The sequence below is a fragment of the Scyliorhinus canicula genome, chromosome 6, assembly GCF_902713615.1.
Source record: "Scyliorhinus canicula chromosome 6, sScyCan1.1, whole genome shotgun sequence".
NCBI classification, from domain to species: Eukaryota; Metazoa; Chordata; class Chondrichthyes; order Carcharhiniformes; family Scyliorhinidae; genus Scyliorhinus; species Scyliorhinus canicula.
In genome coordinates, this window is record NC_052151.1 from 197,987,934 (window position 1) to 198,013,122 (window position 25,189).

The window sequence follows — 25,189 nt, forward strand, 5'->3', positions numbered from 1 at the left end:
CCCTCCGCGCCGGCCGGTGTAACGGTCCGCCATGGACGGTGCGGAGAAGAACCCCCCTGCGCATGTGCTGGGATGGAGGCAGTACATGCTGGCACTCCCGCGCATGCGCCAACTCGTGCCGGCCTGTGGGGGCTCTTCGCTGACGGCTAGCGCGCGCCAACCCCGCCAGCGCCGGCCTAGCCCCTGAAGGTGCGGAGGATTACGCACCTTCCGGGCGTACCGTCGCCAGAGTGGTCCACTCCACTCCTCGGTCCGGTATGGCCCGCCACGCCGGGTAGGGGAGAATCCCGCCCCTGGCCTGCAACAGAAATTTTCAACCAGAGATTCATTAGTAAAGAGGTTTGTTCCTGAAAAAACATTAGTACAGGCATTGGGGTTTCAGCACTTAGAGCATTGAACTATGAAGGGAGATGAATGAATCAAAGCTGCAGATGGCTTGAAGAAGCTGTTGACCTGGCTTGCAGGTGGATCACAGATCACACACAGGTCACAGCTATTCTCCTTCCGGGAATGGACACATGGTTTTGCAAGGTGAGTGTTACAGCTGTACGTCTGCTCACTGCCCCTGGCTGGACTGCTCGCTCGCTTTCAGACATGGGGTCTTATTTCTGGGTGGGGGGGTGGGCGCAGGTCTATGTGCGTTGGGGGGGGGGGGGGGTCCCTCTAGGCAGCAGGGCCCAGGAGAGGGGGGTGTTTACCTCTAGGTTGGGGGTCTCGCGAGGTAAGGGGTTGCTTGAGATAGGGTTTCTCCTATTACAGGGTACCCTGTGGGAGTCTCTCTAATACAGGGCACCCTGATTTATAAACAGTACCAGAACTTGCCTAATTTCAGACTTAGCCTATGCAACACAACTCGGGTTAATGTGGCTTTAATAGAATTCTGAAATGGCCCAGACACGTTGGGTTGGATTCTCCATCTCGCCGCACCACATTCCTGTTTCAGCATGCCGATGCTCCGTTATACCGGCTGGCCAATGGAGTTTCCCATTGTGGGGCAGCCCCACGCCGTCAGGAAGCCCCCGAGCTGCTGGCAAAACGGGGAATAACGCCGGCGGAGAATCCCGCCACTTGTCAGTTTGCAGCACCGGAGCAATGTTGGATGAGAATTCGCTGTGCCCCATTGGGACTACCTGCCTGGGAGCTCGACACAACAGCATACTGCCAGTGCTTTAGGGAGTTGGTCATCTATTTGATCCATTATCCATGATATTAAACTACTTATATCAGGAAGCAAATAGAATTTATTGAACAGTTGTTATTTCCAGGATCATAAACATTTCTATATCGGTGTGCTATGCAAAGAGAATCAGAAAAGTGTAAAATGCCTGACTGATTAATTACAGTTTTACAAAAATTTCAACTCTCTAATCTATAATGTGCTAATTTCTATCCTCATTGAATAAATTGTCGTTTGAAATACAATCCCAATCGATTTTTTTCTCCCAATTCATTTTTTTATTCTTAGTTATTGCAATATATTGGTCACATGGAATATAAATACTTGATCATGTCAGAACCACAATTCAGGAGAAACAGAAACACTGAATTATGGTAAATGCAGCGGACGCACAAATATGTTCCTGCTCTCAGAATATTCTTACTTCAGGAGAAAAATAGTTGCTCTAGAAAGCATTCTAAATATTAGGCTCTTGTATACAGAAATAATCCAAGGCATCGGCCCCAATGTTTGGTAACTGTGCCCGTTCCCATGTATCTGTCTCAGTGTTTTCATAGTGTGTCTGTCTCAGTTTTATCCCCATTATGCCTGTCAGTGTTTTCCCCAGTGTGTCTGTCACATTGTTTTTCCCAGACTGGCTGCCTCAGTGGTGTGTCTGTCACAGTGTTTTCCCCAGTGTGTCTGTCACAGTGTTTTCCCGGTGTGTCTGTCACAGTGTTCTCCCACTGTGTCTGTCACAGTGTTTTTCCCAGTGTGTCTGCCAGTGTTTTCCCAGTGTGTCTGTCAGTCTTTTCCCCAGTGTGTCTGTCACAGTGTTTTTCCCATTGTGTCTGTCAGTCTTTTCCCCAGTGTGTCTGTCACAGTGTTTTTCCCAGTGTGCCTGTCAGTGTTTTCCCCAGTGTGTCAGTCACAGTGTTCTCCCAGTGTGTCTGTCACAGTGTTCTCCCCAGTGTGTCTGTCTCAGTGATTTCCTCATCGTGTCTGTCACATTGTTTCCCCAGTGTGTCTGTCAGTGTTTTCCCTGGTGTCTCTGTTTCCCCAGTGTGTCTGTTGCAGTGTTTTCCCAGTATGTCTGTCAGTTTTATCCCAGTGTGTCTGTCAGTGTTGTCCCAGTGTGTCTGTCACAGTTTTCCCCAGTTTGTCTGTCAGTGTTTTCCCCAGTGTATCTGTCACAGTGTTTTCCCCAGTGTGTCTGTCACAGTGTTTTCCCCAGTGTGTCTGTCAGTGTTTTCCCCAGTGTGCCTGTCACAGTGTTTTCCCAGTGTGTCTGTCACAGTGTTCTCCCCAGTGTGCCTGTCACAGTGTTTTGCCCAGTGTGTCTGTCACAGTGTTCTCCCAGTGTGTCTGTCAGTGTTTTCCCCAGTGTGCCTGTCACAGTGTTTTCCCAGTGTGTCTGTCACAGTGTTTTCCCCAGTTTGTCTGTCAGTTTTTCCCCAGTGAGCCTGTCACAGTGTTTTCCCCAGTGTGTCTGTCAGTGTTTTCCCCAGTGTGTCTGTCAGTGTTTTCCCCAGTGTGCCTGTCACAGTGTTTTCCCCATTTTGTCTGTCACAGTGTTTTCCCAGTTTCTTTGTCACAGTGTTTTCCCAGTGTATCTGTCACAGTGTTTTCCCAGTGTGTCTGTCAGTGTTTTCCCCAGTGTGTCTGTCACGGTGTATCTGTCACAGTGTTTTCCCCAGTGTGTCTGTCACAGTGTTTTCACCAGCGTGTCTGTCACAGTGTGCCGAGCAATGATCACCCTACTCATACCCACTTATCCACCCTATACCCGTAACCCAACAACCCCCCCTTAACCTTACTTTTTAGGGCACTACGGGCAATTTATCTATGCCAATCTACCTAACCCACACATCTTTGGACTGTGGGAGGAAACCGGAGCACCCGGAGGAAACCTACGCACACACGGGGAGGACGTGCAGACTTCGCACAGACAGTGACCCAGCCGGGAACTGAACGTGGGACCTTGGAGCTGTGAAGCATTTATGCTAACCACCATGCTACCATGCTGCCCACAGTGTGTCTGTCACAGTGTTTTCCCAGTGTGTCTGTCACAGTGTTTTCCCAGTGTGTCGGTCACAGTGTTTTCCCCAGTGTGTCTGTCACAGTGTTTCCCCAGTGTGTCTGTCACAGTGTTCTCCCAATGTGTCTGTCAGTGTTTCCCCAGTGTGTCTGTCTCAGTGCTTTCCCCAGTGTGTCTGTCACGGTGTATCTGTCACAGTGTTTTCCCCAGTGTGTCTGTCACAGTGTTTTCCCCAGCGTGTCTGTCACAGTGTTCTCCCAATGTGTCTGTCAGTGTTTCCCCAGTGTGTCTGTCACAGTGTTTTCCCAGTGTGTCTGTCACAGTGTTTTCCCGTTTGCCTGTCAGTGTTTTCCCCAGTGTGTCTGTCACAGTGTTTCCCCAGTGTGTCCGTCAGTGTTTTCCCCAGTGTATCTGTCACAGTGTTTTCCCCAGTGTGTCTGTCACAGTGTTTTCACCAGTGTATCTGTCACAGTGTTTTCCCCAGTGTGTCTGTCACAGTGTTTTCCCCAGTGTGCCTGTCACAGTGTTTTCCCCAGTTTGTCTGTCACAGTGTTTTCACCAGTGAGCCTGTCACAGTGTTTTCCCCAGTGTGTCTGTCAGTGTTTTCCCCAGTGTGTCTGTCACAGTGTTTTCCCCAGTGTGTCTGTCACAGTGTTTTCCCCAGTGTGTCTGTCACAGTGTTTTCCCCAGTGTGTCTGTCACAGTGTTCTCCCCAGTGTGCCTGTCACAGTGTTTTCCCCAGTTTATCTGTCACAGTGTTTTCCCAGTGTATCTGTCAGTGTTTTCCCCAGTGTGCCTGTCACAGTGTTCTCCCAGTGTGCCTGTCACAGTGTTCTCCCAATGTGCCTGTCACAGTGTTTTCCCCAGTGTGCCTGTCACAGTGTTTCACCCAGGTATCTCTCTCAGTGTTTTCCCCAGGGTGTCTGTCGGAGCGTTTCCCCAGACTGTCTGTCACAGTGTCTCTCAGTGAGTCTCGCTGTGCCTGTTGCAGTGTCTCTTAGTGAGTCTGTCTCGGTGTTTTTCCAGTGTGTCTGTCAGTGTTTTCTCCAGTGTATCTGTCACAGTGTTCTCCCCAGTCTGTTTGTCACAGTGTTTTTCCCAGGGTGTCTGTCTCAGTGTTTCCCCAGGGTGTCTGTCTCAGTGTTTTCCCCAGGGTGTCTGTCACAGTATTTTCCCCAGGGAGTCTGTCTCAGTGTTTCCACAGTGTGTCTGTCAGTGTTTTCCCAGTGTGTCTGTCTCAGTGATTTCCCCATTGTGTCTGTCAGTGTTTTCCCCAGTTTATCTGTCACAGTGTATTCCCAGTGAGCCTGTCACAGTGTTTTCCCAGTGTGTCTGTCACAGTGTTTTCCCAATATGTCTGTCAGTATTTTCCCAGTGTGTCTGTCAGTGCTCACCCAGTGTGTCTGTCACAGTTTTTCCCAAGTGTGTCTGAGAGTGTTTTCCCAGTGTCTGTCTCAGTGGTTTCCCCAGGGAGTCTGTCACAGTGTTTCCACAGTCTGTCTGTCAGTGTTTTCCCAATATGTCTGTCAGTACTTTCCCAGTGTGTCTGTCAGTGTTGTCCCAGTGTATCTGTCACAGTGTTTTCCCCAGTGTGTCTGTCAGTGTTTTCCCCAGTGTGTCTGTCACAGTGTTTTCCCAGTATGTCTGTCAGTTTTATCCCAGTTTGTCTGTCAGTGTTTTCCCCAGTGAGCCTGTCACAGTGTTTTCCCCAGTGTGTCTGTCACAGTGTTTTCCCCAGTGTGTCTGTCAGTGTTTTCCCCAGTGTGTCTGTCACAGTGTTTTCCCCAGTGTGTCTGTCAGTGTTTTCCCCAGTGTGCCTGTCACAGTGTTTTCCCAGTGTGTCTGTCACAGTGTTCTCCCCAGTGTGCCTGTCACAGTGTTTTCCCAGTGTGTCTGTCACAGTGTTCTCCCCAGTGTGCCTGTCACAGTGTTTTGCCCAGTGTGTCTGTCACAGTGTTCTCCCAGTGTGTCTGTCAGTGTTTTCCCCAGTGTGCCTGTCACAGTGTTTTCCCAGTGTGTCTGTCACAGTGTTTTCCCCAGTTTGTCTGTCAGTGTTTTCACCAGTGAGCCTGTCACAGTGTTTTCCCCAGTGTGTCTGTCAGTGTTTTCCCCAGTGTGTCTGTCAGTGTTTTCCCCAGTGTGCCTGTCACAGTGTTTTCCCCAGTTTGTCTGTCACAGTGTTTTCCCAGTTTCTTTGTCACAGTGTTTTCCCAGTGTATCTGTCACAGTGTTTTCCCCAGTGTGTCTGTCAGTGTTTTCCCCGGTGTGTCTGTCACGGTGTATCTGTCACAGTGTTTTCCCCAGTGTGTCTGTCACAGTGTTTTCACCAGCGTGTCTGTCACAGTGTGCCGAGCAATGATCACCCTACTCATACCCACTTATCCACCCTATACCCGTAACCCAACAACCCCCCCTTAACCTTACTTTTTAGGACACTACGGGCAATTTATCTATGCCACTCTACCTAACCCACACATCTTTGGACTGTGGGAGGAAACCGGAGCACCCGGAGGAAACCTACGCACACACGGGGAGGACGTGCAGACTTCGCACAGACAGTGACCCAGCCGGGAACTGAACGTGGGACCTTGGAGCTGTGAAGCATTTATGCTAACCACCATGCTACCGTGCTGCCCACAGTGTGTCTGTCACAGTGTTTTCCCAGTGTATCTGTCAGTGTTTTCCCCAGTGTGCCTGTCACAGTGTTCTCCCAGTGTGCCTGTCACAGTGTTCTCCCAATGTGCCTGTCACAGTGTTTTCCCCAGTGTGCCTGTCACAGTGTTTCACCCAGGTGTCTCTCTCAGTGTTTTCCCCAGGGTGTCTGTCGGAGCGTTTCCCCAGACTGTCTGTCACAGTGTCTCTCAGTGAGTCTCGCTGTGCCTGTTGCAGTGTCTCTTAGTGAGTCTGTCTCGGTGTTTTTCCAGTGTGTCTGTCAGTGTTTTCTCCAGTGTATCTGTCACAGTGTTCTCCCCAGTCTGTTTGTCACAGTGTTTTTCCCAGGGTGTCTGTCTCAGTGTTTCCCCAGGGTGTCTGTCTCAGTGTTTTCCCCAGGGTGTCTGTCACAGTATTTTCCCCAGGGAGTCTGTCTCAGTGTTTCCACAGTGTGTCTGTCAGTGTTTTCCCAGTGTGTCTGTCTCAGTGATTTCCCCATTGTGTCTGTCAGTGTTTTCCCCAGTTTATCTGTCACAGTGTATTCCCAGTGAGCCTGTCACAGTGTTTTCCCAGTGTGTCTGTCACAGTGTTTTCCCAGTGTGTCTGTCACAGTGTTCTCCCAGTGTGTCTGTCAGTGTTTTCCCCAGTGTGCCTGTCACAGTGTTTTCCCAGTGTGTCTGTCACAGTGTTCTCCCCAGTGTGTCTGTCACAGTGTTCTCCCCAGTGTGCCTGTCACAGTGTTCTCCCCAGTGTGCCTGTCACAGTGTTTTCCCCAGTGTGTCTGTCACAGTGTTCTCCCCAGTGTGCCTGTCACAGTGTTCTCCCCAGTGTGCCTGTCACAGTGTTTTCCCAGTGTGTCTGTCACAGTGTTCTCCCAGTGTGTCTGTCAGTGTTTTCCCCAGTGTGCCTGTCACAGTGTTTTCCCAGTGTGTCTGTCACAGTGTTTTCCCCAGTTTGTCTGTCAGTGTTTTCACCAGTGAGCCTGTCACAGTGTTTTCCCAGTGTGTTTGTCAGTGTTTTCCCCAGTGTGTCTGTCAGTGTTTTCCCCAGTGTGTCTGTCAGTGTTTTCCCCAGTGTGTCTGTCAGTGTTTTCCCCAGTGTGCCTGTCACAGTGTTTTCCCAGTTTCTTTGTCACAGTGTTTTCCCCAGTGTATCTGTCACAGTGTTTTCCCAGTTTCTTTGTCACAGTGTTCTCCCAATGTGTCTGTCAGTGTTTTCCCAGTGTGTCTGTCAGTGTTTTCCCCAGTGTGTCTGTCACGGTGTATCTGTCACAGTGTTTTCCCCAGTGTGTCTGTCACAGTGTTTTCACCAGCGTGTCTGTCACAGTGTACCGAGCAATGATCACCCTACTCATACCCACTTATCCACCCTATACCCGTAACCCAACAACCCCCCCTTAACCTTACTTTTTAGGACACTACGGGCAATTTATCTATGCCAATCTACCTAACCCACACATCTTTGGACTGTGGGAGGAAACCGGAGCACCCGGAGGAAACCTACGCACACACGGGGAGGACGTGCAGACTTCGCACAGACAGTGACCCAGCCGGGAACTGAACGTGGGACCTTGGAGCTGTGAAGCATTTATGCTAACCACCATGCTACCGTGCTGCCCACAGTGTGTCTGTCACAGTGTTTTCCCAGTGTGTCTGTCACAGTGTTTTCCCAGTGTGTCTGTCACAGTGTTTTCCCCAGTGTGTCTGTCACAGTGTTTCCCCAGTGTGTCTGTCACAGTGTTCTCCCAATGTGTCTGTCAGTGATTCCCCAGTGTGTCTGTCTCAGTGCTTTCCCCAGTGTGTCTGTCACGGTGTATCTGTCACAGTGTTTTCCCCAGTGTGTCTGTCACAGTGTTTTCCCCAGCGTGTCTGTCACAGTGTTCTCCCAATGTGTCTGTCAGTGTTTCCCCAGTGTGTCTGTCACAGTGTTTTCCCAGTGTGTCTGTCACAGTGTTTTCCCGTTTGCCTGTCAGTGTTTTCCCCAGTGTGTCTGTCACAGTGTTTCCCCAGTGTGTCCGTCAGTGTTTTCCCCAGTGTATCTGTCACAGTGTTTTCCCCAGTGTGTCTGTCACAGTGTTTTCCCCAGTTTGTCTGTCAGTGTTTTCACCAGTGAGCCTGTCACAGTGTTTTCCCCAGTGTGTCTGTCAGTGTTTTCCCCAGTGTGTCTGTCAGTGTTTTCCCCAGTGTGTCTGTCAGTGTTTTCCCCAGTGTGTCTGTCACAGTGTTTTCCCCAGTGTGTCTGTCACAGTGTTTTCCCCAGTGTGTCTGTCACAGTGTTTTCCCCAGTGTGTCTGTCACAGTGTTCTCCCCAGTGTGCCTGTCACAGTGTTTTCCCCAGTTTATCTGTCACAGTGTTTTCCCAGTGTATCTGTCAGTGTTTTCCCCAGTGTGCCTGTCATAGTGTTTTACCCAGGTGTCTCTCTCAGTGTTTTCCCCAGGGTGTCTGTCGGAGCGTTTCCCCAGACTGTCTGTCACAGTGTCTCTCAGTGAGTCTCGCTGTGCCTGTTGCAGTGTCTCTTAGTGAGTCTGTCTCGGTGTTTTTCCAGTGTGTCTGTCAGTGTTTTCTCCAGTGTATCTGTCACAGTGTTCTCCCCAGTCTGTTTGTCACAGTGTTTTTCCCAGGGTGTCTGTCTCAGTGTTTCCCCAGGGTGTCTGTCTCAGTGTTTTCCCCAGGGTGTCTGTCACAGTATTTTCCCCAGGGAGTCTGTCTCAGTGTTTCCACAGTGTGTCTGTCAGTGTTTTCCCAGTGTGTCTGTCTCAGTGATTTCCCCATTGTGTCTGTCAGTGTTTTCCCCAGTTTATCTGTCACAGTGTATTCCCAGTGAGCCTGTCACAGTGTTTTCCCAGTGTGTCTGTCACAGTGTTTTCCCAATATGTCTGTCAGTATTTTCCCAGTGTGTCTGTCAGTGCTCACCAGTGTGTCTGTCACAGTTTTTCCCAAGTGTGTCTGAGAGTGTTTTCCCAGTGTCTGTCTCAGTGGTTTCCCCAGGGAGTCTGTCACAGTGTTTCCACAGTCTGTCTGTCAGTGTTTTCCCAATATGTCTGTCAGTACTTTCCCAGTGTGTCTGTCAGTGCTCACCCAGTGTGTCTGTCACAGTGTTTCCCAAGTGTGTCTGAGAGTGTTTTCCCAGTGTCTGTCTCAGTGGTTTCCCCAGGGAGTCTGTCACAGTGTTTCCACAGTGTGTCTGTCAGTGTTTTCCCAGTGTGTCTGTCTCAGTGATTTCCCCATTGTGTCTGTCAATGTTTTCCCCAGTTTATCTGTCACAGTGTATTCCCAGTGAGCCTGTCACAGTGTTTTCCCAGTGTGCCTGTCACAGTGTTTTCCCAGTGTGTCTGTCACAGTGTTTTCCCAGTGTATCTGTCTCAGTGTTTTCCCAGTGTGCCTGTCACAGTGTTTTCCCAGTATGTCTGTCAGTGTTTTCCCAGTGTGTCTGTCAGTGCTCACCCAGTGAGTCTGTCTCAGTGTTTCCCAAGTGTATCTGAGTGTTTTCCCAGTGTCTGTCTCAGTGGTTTCCCAGTGTGTCTGTAACAGTGTTTTCCTAAGTGTGTCTGTCACAGTTTTCCCCGGAGTGTCTGTCACAGTGTGTTCTCCAGTGTGCCTGTCAGTGTTTCCCCAGTTTTTCCAGGTGTCTGTCTCAGTGGTTTCCCAGTGTGTCAGTGTTTGCCAGTGTGTCTGTCAGCGTTTCACCCGTGAGTCTGTCACAGTGTTTTCCCCAGTGTGTCTGTCAGTGTTTTCCCAGTGTGTCTGTCACAGGGGTTTCCCCAGTGTGTCTGTCACAGTGTTTTCCCAGTGTGTCTGTCACAGTGTTTTCCCAGTGTGCCTGTCAGTGTTCTCCTAGTGTGTCTGTCTCAGTGTTTCCCCAGTGTGTCTGTCACAGTGTTTCCCCCAGTGTGTCTGACACAGTGTTTCCCCAGTGTGTCTGTCAGTGTTTCCCCAGTGTGTCTGTCACAGTGTTTCCCCAGTGTGTCTGTCACAGTGTTTCCCCAGTGTGTCTGTCAGTGTTTCCCCAGTGTGTCTGTCACAGTGCTTTCCCCAGCGTGTCTGTCACAGTGTTTCCCCAGTGTGTCTGTCACAGTGTTCTCCCAGTGTGCCTGTGACAGTGTTCTCCCAGTGTGCCTGTCATTGTTCTCCCAATGTGTCTGTCACAGTGTTTTTCCCCACTGTGTTGTCTCAGTGTTTTCCCAGGGTGTCTGTCAGTGTTTTCCTCAGTGTGTATGCAACAGTGTTTTCCCCAGGCGTCTGTCTCAGCGTTTTCCCGGTGTGTCTGTCAGAGCGTTTCCCCAGACTGTCACAATGTCTCTCAGTCAGTCTGTCTGTGGTTTCCCAGTGTGTCTTTTGCAGTGTCTCTTAATGAGTATGTATCAACGTTTTTCCAGTGTGTCTATCACAGTGTTTTCCCCAGGGTGTCTGTCAGAGTATCACTCAGTGAGTCTGCCTCAGTGTTTTTTCAGTGTGTCTGTCAGTGTTTTCCCCAGTGTGTCTGTCACAGTTTTTTCTCCAGTGTGTCTGTCTCAGTGATTTCCTCATCGTGTCTGTCACAGTGTTTTCCCAGTGTGTCTGTCACAGTGTTTTCCCAGTGTGTCTGTCTCAGTGATTTCCTCATCGTGTCTGTCACAGTGTTTTCCCCAGGGTGTCTGTCACAGTGTTTTCCCAGTGTGTCTGTCACAGTGTTTTCCCAGGGTGTCTGTCATAGTGTTTTCCCACATTGTCTGTCTCAGTGTTTTCCCAGTGTGTCTGTCACAGTGTTTTCCCAGTGTGTCTGTCAGTGTTTTCCCAGTGTGTCTGTCAGTGTCTTCCCAGTGTGTCTGTCAGTGTTTTCCCAATGTGTCTGTCACAGTGTTTTCCCAGTGTATCTGTCTCAGTGATTTCCTCATTGTGTCTGTCACAGTGTTTCCCCACATTGTCTGTCAGTGTTTTCCCCAGTGTGTCTGTCAGTGTTTTCCCCAGTGTGTCTGTCAGTGTTTTCCCCAGTGTGTCTGTCAGTGTTTTCCCCAGTGTGTCTGTCACAGTGTATTCCCAGTGTACTATCACAGTGTTTCCCCAGTGTGTCTGTCACAGTGTATTCCCAGTGTGTCTGTCACAGTGTTTTCCCAGTGTGTCTGTCACAGTGTTTCCCCAGGGTGTCTGTCACAGTGTTTCCCCAGTGTGTCTGTCACAGTGTATTCCCAGTGTGTCTGTCACAGTGTTTCCCCAGCGTGTCTGTCTCAGTGATTTTCTCATCGTGTCTGTTACAGTGTTTCCCCAGTGTGTCTGTCACAGTGTTTTCCCAGGGTGTCTGTCACAGTGTTTTCCCAGTGTGTCTGTCACAGTGTTTTCCCCAGTGTGTCTGTCACAGTGTTTTCCCAGTGTGTCTGTCACAGTGTTTTCCCAGTGTGTCTGTCTCAGTGATTTCCTCATCGTGTCTGTCACAGTGTTTAACATAGAACAGTACAGCACAGAACAGGCCCTTCGGCCCTCAATGTTGTGCCGAGCAATGATCACCCTACTCAAACCCAGGTATCCACCCTATACCCGTAACCCAACAACCCCCCCTTAACCTTACTTTAGGACACTACGGGCAATTTATCTATGCCAATCTACCTAACCCACACATCTTTGGACTGTGGGAGGAAACCGGAGCACCCGGAGGAAACCCACGCACACACGGGGAGGACGTGCAGACTTCGCACAGACAGTGACCCAGCCGGGAACTGAACGTGGGACCTTAGAGCTGTGAAGCATTTATGCTAACCACCATGCTACCCACAGTGTGTCTGTCACAGTGTTTTCCCAGTGTATCTGTCTCAGTGTTTTCCCAGTGTGTCTGTCACAGTGTTTTCCCAGTGTATCTGTCTCAGTGTTTTCCCAGTGTGTCTGTCACAGTGTTTCCCCACATTGTCTGTCAGTGTTTTCCCCAGTGTGTCTGTCACAGTGTTTTCCCCAATCTGTCTGTCATAGTTTATTTCCCAGGGTGTCTGTCACAGTGTTTTCCCAGTGTGTCTGTCACGGTGTTTTCCCAGGGTGTCTGTCACAGTGTTTTCCCCAGTGTGCCTGTCACAGTGTTTTCCCAGTGTGTCTGTCACAGTGTTTTCTCAGTGTGTCTGTCACAGTGTTTTCCCACATTGTCTGTCACAGTATTTTCCACAGTGTGTCTGTCACAGTGTTTTCCCACATTGTCTGTCACAGTGTTTCCCCAGTGTGTCTGTCAAAGTGTTTTCCCCAGTGTGCCTGTCACAGTGTTTTCCCAGTGTGTATGTCACAGTGTTTTCTCAGTGTGACTGTCACAGTGTTTTCCCACATTGTCTGTCACAGTGTTTTCCCCAGTGTGTCTGTCACAGTGTTTTCCCCAGTGTGTCTGTCACAGTGTTTTCCCACATTGTCTGTCACAATGTTTTCCCAGTGAATCTGTCACAGTGGTTCCCCAGTGTGTCTGTCACAGTGTTTTCCCCAGTGTGCCTGTCACAGTGTTTTCCCCAGTGTGTCTGTCACAGTGTTCTCCCAGTGTGTATGTCACAGTGTTTTCTCAGTTTGTCTGTCACAGTGTTTTCCCAGTGTGTCTGTCTCAGTGATTTCCTCATCGTGTCTGTCACAGTGTTTTCCCAGTGTGTCTGTCACAGTGTTTTCCCAGGGTGTCTGTCACAGTGTTTTCCCCAGTGTGTCTGTCACAGTGTTTTCCCAGTGTGTCTGTCACAGTGTTTTCCCAGGGTGTCTGTCAGTGTTTTCCCCAGTGTGTCTGTCACAGTGTTTTCCCAGTGTGTCTGTCACAGTGTTTTCCCAGGGTGTCTGTCACAGTGTTTTCCCCAGTATGTCTGTTACAGTGTTTTCCCAGTGTATCTGTCACAGTGTTTTCCCAGTGTGTCTGTCACAGTGTTTCCCCAGTCTGTCTGTCACAGTGTTTTCCCAGTGTGTCTGTCACAGTGTTTTCCCAGTGTGTCTGTCACAGTGTTTTCCCCAATGTGTCTGTTATAGTTTTTTTCCCAGGGTGTCTGTCACAGTGTTTTCCAAATGTGTCTGTCACAGTGTTTTCCCAGTGTATCTGTCACAGTGTTTTCCCAGTGTGTCTGTCACAATGTTTTCCCAGTGTGTCTGTCACAGTGTTTTCCCAGGATGTATGTCACAGTGTTTTCCCCAGTGTGCCTGTCACAGTGTTTTCCCAGTGTGTCTGTCTCAGTGATTTCCTCATCGTGTCTGTCACAGTGTTTTCCCAGTGTGTCTGTCACAGGGTTTTCCCAGGGTGTCTGTCACAGGGTTTTCCCAGGGTGTATGTCACAGTGTTTTTCCAGGATGTATGTCACAGTGTTTTCCCAGTGTGTCTGTCACAGTGTTTTCCCAGTGTGTGTCACAGTGTTTTCCCAGGATGTATGTCACAGTGTTTTCCCAGTGTGTCTGTCACAGTGTTTTCCCAGTGTGTCTGTCACAGTGTTTTCCCAGGATGTATGTCACAGTGTTTTCCCCAGTGTGTCTTTCACAGTGTTTTCCCAGTGTATCTGTCACAGTGTTGTACCAGTGTGTCTGTCACAGTGTTTTCCCAGTGTGTCTGTCACAGTGTTTTCCCAGTGTATCTGTCACAGTGTTGTCCCAGTGTGTCTGTCACAGTGTTTTCCCAGTGTATCTGTCACAGTGTTTTCCCAGTGTGTCTGTCACAGTGTTTTCCCAGTGTGTCTGTCACAGTGTTTTCCCAGGATGTATGTCACAGTGTTTTCCCCAGTGTGTCTGTCACAGTGTTTTCCCAGTGTATCTGTCACAGTGTTTTCCCAGTGTGTCTGTCATAGTGTTTTCCCAGTGTGTCTGTCACAGTACCTCTCAGTGAGTGTGTCCTAGTGTTTTTCCCAGTCTGTGTGCCCAGTTTTTTAAAGAGAGAGATTGTTAATCAACAGAAAATGACAATGCTCACCTTTTTCGCTGACACTTTCACTTTCAATTTCCACATCTTCACAGCTGGTATACTCTGGTGTTGATGCCCCTTCTTCCTCAGAGCTACTAACTGACATTTGTCTTTTCTTTCCAACTTTTTTCATTCGGTGTGGTTTTGGTGGAGGTGGTCTGATGGATTCTGACTGGTCAGAACTAAGCGAATCATTACGCAGCATTGTTTCATTTCTCTCTCGCTTTGTTCGTACCGCAGCAGAACTAGGGTCCAGGTGCTTTTGATAGATATCGTAATCCTTTACCTCAAAATGTTCTGCATGGACTGGGCTCCGTCTGGATGGTGGCGGACTTTGACCGCTCAAATGCTGCTGCCTTGAAACAGCCATTTGTCCATCTGCAGTTTTCTCAACAGGGGATTTCCTCTCCTCTACCCTCTGTTGCTGAGTCCTTCTCGACAATAGATCCTCTGCCCCCTGACTTTCCTCAACCTCGGGGTGCGACAGGGATACGTCACTGTGCCTTCTTTCATGTCGTGCTCGGGACACTTTAGCATTAATGCGCATCTGTTGTTCATCAGGCTGAGGTTTAATCGGATACCGTGCCAGGTTAGGGTCACTTTTATATCGATTCTGATATTCCTCTTCAATCCTTTGTTTTTCCTCATCTGGAACCTTGTCCACCTCTAAATTTTCACCTGCGTCCTGATAGCCCTGCGAACGACCTTTCTCTAAGCGCCGACTTTCTCGCCGTTCTCTGTGCTCCCTTTCATCAGCTGACCTCTCACCTTGCTGAAGGGACGCCTTCGGTCCACGTTTCCTTTCACCTCTCGGTCCTTTTCCATTCAGTTCTGAAACCGATGAACTCTTCTTCCTGCAAAGAGGATCATTATTAACGTTTAACCATTTTGCACCCAGTGTTTCAACTAAAGAATTGTGTAACATTGAGACGATGAAAAGCAAAATAACGGATATTAGCCAGCTGGTGCTGACAGATGCAAGTCCTGTAATAACAATAGGAATGGGAGAAACTAAGTGAAGTTTATATTTCAAAATTTACAAAATAAATCCGAAATGAACACGGTTCATATATTTCTGGGTGTTCGCAGGCTGGCATGGACAAGATGGGCCAAATGACCACCTTCTGTGCTGTAAGCTTTCTATGATTGTCCGTAACATGTAAGATGGACATACCTGACCCCATGTAAAATCCAACAATTCGAGGCAGAACCAACCCCGATTCTCTCTCATGGTGCGATAGGAGGTGGAGAGGGTATTTAATCAAGTAATCATCGAAATGAAATCCAGGGCGGGATGGCCTGTTGTCAAAGTTCCAGCCCTGCCACCAATTGACCCCCTTCAGTGGCCAATGATGACCATTTACCCTGATGGACATGACAAGTAAACCAATGTGGGCTGCTTCTTATCTGCCCGGCGAGTGGCTGGATGGCTGATTGGGGGGGGGCCTGCTCTGAGGCCCTTGCAGTCAGCCCTTCCCCCTCCCCCGTGACTTGACATTCTGTGAAATTTCCAGCCACTGGGAGCTGGATTGGTCTGCAATCCTGGGTCTCTGGTGGGTGTATTTTCTGCAGCTGATACCACATTCCCGGTGACACAGGTGGGTCCCGATTGGCCATCAGCTCTTGGCGATTGGTGATTGGGGGCTTGCCCCACCCCCTCCCCCCCAGAGTCCTGTGTCTGGAAAAGCTCTGTCGTTGACCACATGAGGTGGCTGACTCGAGAAAGCAATGCAGATCCTTCCTTGCAGCTAGCAGGAGAAAACTCAACATCTCCATAAAATATCACCAACAGAAATCTGATGCTAAATTAGAGGAAAGCTGAAATGAACTTGGAATCAAATGAGATATTAATCAGTTCTAATTCATGGAAGCAGGTTTGAAGGATACTTGATATTTCTCTGCTCCGATGTACCCAGAACTGGGAAATTGGGCAACAGTCACCGAGGTGTATACTCATACTCACTCCCATCAGATCCCGATTACCTTGCTGGAGTCAATTTCCTGAGTCCCAGCAGTGACAATTCCTCTGCTTGGATCCACCATCACCATGCAGACTGCTGACCGGCCTTGCCAGCTAAAGTAATGCATGGCAAGGGTGAGGTCATGTTCCTAAGGGAGCTGGGCCGATTGATGTGTTAGCCCCTTCATGGCCAGGTCAGACTGCCTGACTGTGCTGAGGTCATGGTTCAGAGGATCGGGGGTGTGCGCAGAAAAGCTGCGAGGAGTATGTAGGCAAAAGAAAACTGCAATACTCCTTCTCCATTGACATTAAGAACCTGGTCATCAGGTGTGAGGCACTTTCTGTGTTGTCGTACATGGTGCAGGTCTAAAGTATACCCCACACCAGTACTGGAACAATCACCTGAGCCATCTTCCATTTTATTTGGAGATTGCCAATGGACTGTGGCCACAGGGGCACAATATATCTAAATAAAATGGGGATGTATCATACATTACCCTCAAGCTGATGGCCATCTTTGTGTGTGAGTGCATTACGCTGTGCAGAGATCCTTGGTACGCTAACACCAAGTGTCACTACATGCTGAGCTCTACCTGTCCCCATTGTGGAAAAGGGTGGGTCTGGCCACATCATCATAGGATGCTCCATTGAGGTGGACTGTGTTCTACCACCTGTCCCTTATGGAAAGGTTTATGCAGAAGAAACATCTTTTGACCATGATCCATCAGACAGTGGTCCGCACAACGTTCTCCAGACCCTGCAGGCGAAGGAGGTGGTGGATCTGGTGGAATGGTTCCCTCAGCAGGCTGTCAACGTCATTCGGCAGAACATCTCATCGCCAGAACTTCAACAAACAAACACCAAGGTGTAGCCTGGCTGGTGGTGAAAGGCCCACACGGTCAGATCCTTCCAAAACATCCTTCCACACATGGTTGCGGTAATGCCTGCAGTGGGGTAAAGTCTATCTTTCACCTCCTTCGGGAATGTGCCTTTGGAAGTGATGCAGTGGCTTTTGTCAAGATTTATCCTGAGCAGGTCTCTCTGCCCTACGGACTGTTCCCGTAGGCTCAGACTAAGATAAACCTCAACTGCGGCTCCTGGACCATCAACTATGCCAAATACATTCTTTGGTCTGCCTGAAACTAATTGCACTTCCAATTTTTAACAATTTACTTCCCCAGTGTCCGGCTGGTCATGGGCAGACTAAATTTCTCTGAGAGAATTCCGCCCATTATTCGAGTTTTGTGAGTGGGTAAAACTCTTAGATAGAGTTTGATGTGTAAAATGTTATGTTTTCTCATTTGTAATTAAGAAAAACAGGGAGTATTTTCTGAATAGTGAAGAGTTCAGAACAACAGATAGAACAGTACAGCACAGAACAGGCCCTTCGGCCCTCGATGTTGTGCCGAGCAATGATCACCCTACCCAAACCCATGCATCCACCCAATATCTGTAACCCAACAACTCCCCCCCTTAACCTTACTATTAGGACACTACGGGCAATTTATCATGGCCAATCCACCTAACCCGCACATCTTTGGACTGTGGGAGGAAACCGGAGCACCCGGAGGAAACCCACGCACACACGGGGAGGACGTGCAGACTCCACACAGACAGTGACCCAGCCGGGAATCGAACCTGGGACCCTGGAGCTGTGAAGCATTTATGCTAACCACCATGCTACCGTGCTGCCCCCATTTAGATGAAGAAGGGGCAATTCCAGCGTCTGAATCAGCTATCACTAAAAACTACAAGAGGTACAACAATAGCTTATAAACTAATGGAATGTTGACTTTTATCACAACGAGGCTGGTAAATAAAGAGGTGGAAATGATGTGACAGCTGTACAGAGCTCAGCTTAGACCTTATTTGTAGTTTGATCAGGTTGGGTACCACACCTCAGCAAGGATGCAGTGGCCTTGAGAGTGGCCACCAGGATAAAATCAGGTAAAAGGTACATTTTGGGGGACAGGTTGCACAGACTAGGCTTCTATTCCCCCGAATCTAGAAGATGGAACTGAATGGTGGAACAAGCCCAAGCGTCTATTGTTCCAGTGGTCTTATATTCTTCCTTTGTTTTTAGCACTTTCACTGAGCTTTTGGTCACTTGAGCTAATATCTCATCATCTCAGTGTTATTTGATAACAATCCAATGATGGATGTTGGGATATTTCACTAAATTTAAAGGTACTATATGAATACCAGTTGTTGCTTGTGGTTGATCTTGCTTTCATCAAAGCCTCAAGGGAGAATGATACTCAGAAGAGACATGGGGGAATTGACAATAGGGCAGCACAGTGGTTAACACTGTTGCCTCACAGCTCCAGGATCCCGGTTTCAACTCCGGCCTCGGGCGATTGTCTTTTTGGCGTTTACACATTCTTCCAGAGTCTGCGTGGTTTCCTCTGGGTGCTACGGTTTCCTCCCACAGTCCAAAGATGCACAAGTTAGGTGGGCCATGCTAAGTTGCCCCGAGGTGGGGTTACGAGGAGAGGGTGGAGTTGGGTCTCTTTCAGAGGGTTAGTGCAGGCTCGATGGACCAAATGGCCTCCTTATGCACTGTAGGGATTCTGATGTTCTATAAAATATCAACAAGACAATTGTTCAATTGAGAAAGGCCGCAGTCACTCAAGCTTTGTTGGGCTTCTCAATGCCATACTTGGTCAAATGCTGCCTTGTTGTCAAGGACATTCTCACCACACCTCTGGTATTCAGCTGTTGTATCCATGTTTGAACCAAGGCTGTAATGAGATCAGGAGCTGAGTGACCCTGGCAGAACCCAAACTAAAGGTCAGTGAGCAAGTTATTGCTGATCAAGTGCCACTTGACAGCACTTTGATGACTTCTTCTGTCATTTTACTGCTGATCGAGAGGAGACTGATATGGCGATAATTGGCCAGGTTAGATTTGTCCTCTTTCTTGTGTACAGGACATACCTGGGCAATTTTCCACGTTGCCGGCTGGACACCAGTGTTGTATTTGCACTGGAACAGATTGGCTGGGGGTGCGGCAAGTTCTAGAGCACAAGTCTTCAGTGCTATTGCTGGAATATTGTTAAGATCCATAACATTTGCAGTTTCCAGTGCCTCAGCCGTTTCTTGACATAGACCGATATGGATCATCCAATCGGCACTTCTGGCTGGAGATTGTTATGAATGCCTCAGCCTTGTCTTTTGCACAGATGTGCTGGGCTCCTCCACTATTGAGGATGGGGATATTTGTGGAGCCTCCTCCTCCAGTGAGATGTTTCAATTGTCCACCAACATTTATGGCTGGATGTGGCAAGACTGCAGAGCTTAGATCTGATCTATTGGTTGTGGGATCACTTAGTTCTTCTATTATTTGCTGCTTATGCTGTTAGCACACAAGTAGCCGTGTATTGTAGCTCTACCAGATTGACACCTTATTTTCAGCTATCCCAATGGTGTTGACCCTGGCATGCTCTCCTAAACCACGGTTGATCCCACGGCTTGGTGGTAATGGTAGAATGGGGGATATCCCAGGCTTTGTGGTTAGAGATTGAGTACAATTCTGCTGCTGCTGCTGATTGCCCACAACACGTCATGATGCCCAGTCTTGAGTTGCTAAATGTAGTCATGGACAAATGCATCTGCAGTGGGCAGGTTGGTGAAGATGATGAAGATGATGTTTCTCCCTCTTGTCGGTTCCCTCACGAGCTCCTGCAGTACCAGTCTGGCAGCTAAATCCGTTTGGACCTGGTCAGCTCAGCCGATGTTGGTACTACCGAGACACTCTCTTCCATCATAGATCAGACATCACAGTGCAGAAGAAGGCCATTTGGCCCATTGAGCCTGCACCAGCTCTTGGAAAGAGCATCCTCCCTAAGCACAAACCTCCACCCGATGTCCGTAACCCAGTAACCCCACCTAACCTTTTGGACACTAAGGGCACTTTATCACGGCCAATTCACCTAACCTGTGGGAGGAAACCAGAGCACCCGGAGGAAACCCATGCAGACACGGGAACAACATGCAAACTCCGCACAGACAGTGATCCAAGCCAGGAATTGAACCTGGGACCCTGGAGCTGTGAAGCAACTGTACTACCGTGCCGCCAACACCCCCCCTCTTGGACATTGAAATCCAATGTGGAGTTTGTACATTCTTCCCACGTCTCTATGTGGGTTTCCTCCAGATGCTCCAGTTTCCTATCACAGTCCAAAGACTTGCTAACTTGCCCTTGGTGAGGTGACGTAGATAGGACTGCAGGGCAACTGCCTCCCAGCTGTATACCACTGTGCCACCCGCCACATCTGCTGGGTCTGACCTGTGGTGGGACAGGACATACCCAGGAATGGTGAGGCGGTAGCTGGGACATTATCTGTTAGATACAATTCCTGAGTATAACTATGTCAGGCAGTTGCTAGACTAGCCTGCAAAACAGATCTCCCAATCATAGACAGTGCAGAAGGAGGCCATTCAGCACATCGAGTCTGCACCAACCCTTCAAATGAGCACCCTACCCATGCCCAGTCCCCTCTCTCCCCATAAATAGGAAGGCAGATTACTATATGAATGGTTGTAAATTGGGAGAGGGGAGTGTCAGCGGGACCTGGGTGTCCTTGTGCACCATTCACTGAAGGTAAACATGCAGGTGCAGCAGGCGGTAAAGAAGGCTAATGGTATGTTGGCCTTCATTGCGAGAGGTTTCGAGTATAGAAGTAGGGATGTGTTGCTGCAATTATACAGGGCCCTGGTGAGGCCGCACCTGGAGTATTGTGTGCAGTTTGGTCTTCTTCTCTGAGGAAGGATGTTCTTGCTCTCAAGGGAGTGCAGCGAAGGTTTACCAGACTGATTCCAGGGATGGCGGGACTGTCATATGAGGAGAGATTGACTAGGTTGGGATTGTTCTCGCTGGAGTTCAGAAGAAGGGGGGAGGATCTCATAGAGACTTATAAAATTCTAACAGGACTAGACAGGGTAGATGCAGGGAAGATGTTACCAATGATGGGTGTGTCCAGAACCAGGGGTCACAGTCTGAGGATTCAGGATAAACCATTTCGGACAGAGATAAGGAGACATTTCATCACACAAGAGTGATGAGCCTGTGGAATTCATTGTCAAAGGAAGTAGTTGATGCTAAAACTTTGAATATATTCAAGAGATGGTTAGATATAGCACTTGGGAGATTGGGATCAAAGGCTATGGAGAGAAAGCAGGATTAGACTATTGAGTTGGATGATCAGCCATGATCGTGATGAATGGCGGAGCAGGCTCGAAGGGCCTCCTCCTGCTCCTAGCTTCTATATATCTATGTATAACCCCACCTAACCTGCAGATCCCAAAAAACTAAGGGGTAATTGATCAAGGCCAATCCACCTAAACAGCACAGCTTTAGACTGTGGGAGGAAACCGGAGCACCCGGAGGAAACCCATGCAGACACGGGGAGAATGTACAAACTTCACACAGTGACCCACGGCCGGAAATGAACCCAGGTCTCTGGTGCTGTGAGGCAGCAGTGCTGAACACTGTGCCACCACGCTGCCAATGTTCGCACAAGCCTCCAGATGAGAACTTTGTAGGGTCAATAAGGCTGGGTTTGTTGTTTCCCTTTCCAGTGCCTAGATTAATTCTTGGTAGTCCGTCCGGTCTCTTTCCTTTTTTTTTCTTTGTAGCAGTTGAATACAACTGAGTCGAGAAAGTTATATAATAATAATAATAATCTCTATTGTCACAAGTAGGCTTACATTAACACTGCAATGAAGTTACTGTGAAAAGCCCCTAGCTTTTACAGCACTGGAAAAGGCCCTTCGGCCCTCCAAGTCTACCGGTCATAATGCCTGAACTAAAAAAACACTTTCTGCCCTTACTCGGTCTGTATTCCTCTAGTTCCTCCCTATTCATCCAGATGCATCTTAAATGGTGTTCATATGTCTGCTTCCACCACACCTTCTGGCAGCGTTTTCCAGGCACCCACCACTCTGTGAAAATCTTACCCCACACATCTCCCTTAAACTGTCCCTCTCTCACTTTGAACTTGTGCACCTTTGCAATTGACACTTCCACCCTTGGAAAAAGCCTCTGACTGTCCACCCTGTCTATGCCTCTCATGTCTCCCCTTAGCCTCCGTCTTTCCAGTGAAAACAATCTTAGTTCATTCAACTCCTCCTCATAGCCAACACCCTCGAGACCAGGCAACTCCCTGTTGAACCTACTTGCTCCAAAGCTTCCACACCCTTCTGATAACGTGGTGACCAGAACTGCTCGTAATACTCTAAATGCAGCCTAATCAAGGTTTTATACAGCTCCAATATGATTTCCCAATTCTTATACTCAATGCCCTGGCTGATGAATGCAAGCATACCATATGCTGCCTTAATCACCTTGGCCACCTGCGTGACCACTTTTAGGGAATTGTGGACCTGCACGCCCAGATCCCTCTGTATGTTAATATTCCTGAGGGTCCTGCCAGTTACAGTATAATTCATACCTAGATTTGATCCTCCAAAATGCATCACCTCGCATTTGTCCGGATTAAACTCCATCTGCCATTTCTGTGCCCAACTCTACAATCTGTCTATATCCTGTTGTATTCTCTGACAATCCTCGGCACTATCAGCAATTCCGCCAATCTTTGTGTCATCTTCATAATCAGACCATCCACATTTTCCTCCAGATCATTTATATATACTACAAACAAGAGGTCCCAGCACTGATCCCTGAGGAATACCACTAGTTAGATCTTCATTCTGAAAAACATCCTTCCACCGATACTCTCTGTCTTCTATAACCAAGCCAGTTCTGTATCCATCTAGCCAGCCCACCCCAAATACCATGTAATTTTAGTTTTTGTACCAGTCTGCCATGTGGGACCTTGCCAAACACCTTACTAAACAACATCCACAGTCCTTCCCTCATCAATTTTCTTTGTCACCTCTTCAAAAAACTCAAGTTGATGAGACATGACCTTATCCGAACAAAACCATGCTGCCAGTCACTAACTAGTCCATTTTCCTCCAAATATGCATACATCCTGTCCCTCAGTATCTTTTCCAAAAGCTTCCCTACCACTGATGTCAGGTTCACCAGCCTATAATTTGCTGGATTGTCCCTGGTTCCTTTCTTAAACACGAGAACAACATTGGCTAGTCTCCAGTCGTCTGGAGCCTCTATTTCTCCCCTTACATCCCACTGTTACCTGGGATCTAACCCATCTGGCCCCGGGGACTTGTCTACCTTAGTGCAATTTAGGATACTCAATACTTCCTCCTTTGGTATATTGATGTTCTCAAGAGAGTTTACACACCTATCCCTGACCTCAACATCCATCATGTCCTTGTCTTTGGTGAATACTGATACAAAGTACTCATTAAGGATTTCACCAACTCCCTGTGGTTGCACGCCTAACTTCCCTACATTATCCTTGAGTGGACCTACTCTTTCTCTTGCTACCCTCTTGCATAAAAAGTGTTGGGATTCTCCTTGGCCATGTTTGCTAAAGACATTTCATGGCCCCTTTTAGCCCTCCTAATTCCACCTTTAAGTTCCTTCCTACTTTCACTGTTCTCCTCAAGGGCTTCATCAGTTTTTAAATGTCGAGACCTATCGTATGCATCCTTTTTCCTTTTGACTAAGCTTGTCATCCATGGTTCCCGAATCATGCCATTTCGATCTTTCATTTTTGCAGGGACATGCCTATCATGCACTTCAATCAACTGGCCTTTAAACACCTCCCACATGTCAGATGTGGATTTGCCCTCAAACAGTCGCTCCCCAGTTCCTGTCTAATTTGGATGTAATTGACCCTCATCCAATTAAGCACCCTCGCCTGTGGGCCGCTCGTGTCATGACTACTCAAAATTATTATGGAATTATAGTCACGAAGAGGGACTTTTAAGAGTCAATCACATTGCTTTGGTCTGGAATCACAAGTACACCAGGTAAGGACAGAAGGTTTCCTTCCCTAAATGACATTAGTAATAATTTTTTTAATGACAATCGACAACTATTCCAGTGACAATATCACTCTCCCAATTGACAGATTACAGACTTCAACCTCATCATGTTTGATTATTCTGGCAACTTTTATGTAATCGTCTGTTACAAATCCATGATGAGATTTATCCTTGGGATTAATGGGAACCTTGCATCTGCTTCACTGATATGCAATGTCAAGCAGGTTTAACTTCCATTATGCAACTCTGGTATCTATTTGTGATTTAAAATTTTCATCTAGATTAGTAGTGAATCTCAGCATTTGTTCATTTAAATGATATATTCACATTTAAAATCCCCCACTTCAGTTTTCTTCGCAAATTTTTCGCTTCCATTCCCCTAAAGTTGGGACGCACAGATGTAGTACTCAGAGTTTGACGGATCTCAGTTGTTCGATCCAAAGATGCTCCTCGGGTGATAAGAGTTTTACAGCACAGAAAGATATCCTTTAGCCACCCTGCCTGTGCTGGCCAACAAACCTTTCTATTCTACTCCCATTTTCCTGCACGTGTTCCACATCCTTGTATGCTATGGCACTTCCAAGCGCTCATCTAAATACTTCTTAAATATTATGAGGATAAATATTATTATCCTGCCTCTACCACGCATTCCGGCAGTGAGTTCCAGATTCCCAGCATCCTCTGGGTGAAAAGGTTTTTCCCCAAATCCCCTATAAATCTCCTGCCCCTTAACAAATCTATGCCCTCTGGTTATTAACCCCTCTATTAAGGGAAAGGTGTCTTCCTACCTACCCCATCTATATCCCTCATCAGCCTTCTCTTCTCAAAGGGAAAAACCCCAGCCTAACCAGCCTTCTTCATAGCTGAAACACTCCAGCCCAATCAACATCCTGCTGGATCTCCTCTTCATCCTTTCTCGTGCAATTATATCCTTCCTCTAGTGTAGCGATCAGAACTGCACACAGTACTGTAGCTGTGGCCTCATGAGTGTTTTGTACAGATTCATCATAACCTCCCTTACTCTTATATTCTATGCTTCAGCTAATAAATCCAAGTATCCTACAATGGCATGGTGGCACAGTGGTTAACACTGCTACCTCAGTGCTGTGGACCCAGGTTCAATTCGGGCCTCAGGTGACTGCCTGTGGAGTTTGCATTTTCTCCCAGTGTCTGCGTGGGTTTCCTCCAGGTGCTCCAGTTTCCTCCAACAGTACAAACATGTGCCGGTTATGTGGATTCGCCGTGATCAATGTGCAGGTTATGGAGATGGGTTAGGGGAGCGGGCGTAGCTAGAGTGCTCTTCGGAGTGTTGGTGCAGACTCGATAGACCAAATGTCCTCTGATGCGACCATCAATTCACTCAAGACACGAGAGGAAGTAAACTGTGGCTTTAATCGACTTACAACTGAGCCTGCCTGCGACCAGAAGAACTGAGGGCAGACTCACAAGACCGCAGCACGTTATACTTCCGGTAGTGGGAGGGGCCATGGGCAGAGCCATGGGCGGAGCCAAGGGTGGAGCCCTGTTCAAGCTCATCTCCCCTTGTGGGCAGAGCCGCGCAACGGCTCACAGACGGAGCCCACAAGGACACAGTGTGAATTAT

The 25,189-nt window shown here is 48.2% G+C and overlaps 1 protein-coding gene across 34 annotated transcripts in view; it reads right to left on the bottom strand.

The window, feature by feature from the left end:
• LOC119967772 (regulating synaptic membrane exocytosis protein 1-like) overlaps positions 1–25,189 on the bottom strand; it is a 1,070,524-nt gene that overhangs the window by 581,061 nt on the left and 464,274 nt on the right. For all 34 annotated transcript variants that reach the window (XM_038800731.1, XM_038800737.1, XM_038800741.1 and 31 more), the window contains one exon: positions 13,720–14,564. In XM_038800731.1, coding sequence (XP_038656659.1) covers positions 13,720–14,564 — 845 coding nt within the window. The remainder of the gene's footprint in view (positions 1–13,719; positions 14,565–25,189) is intronic.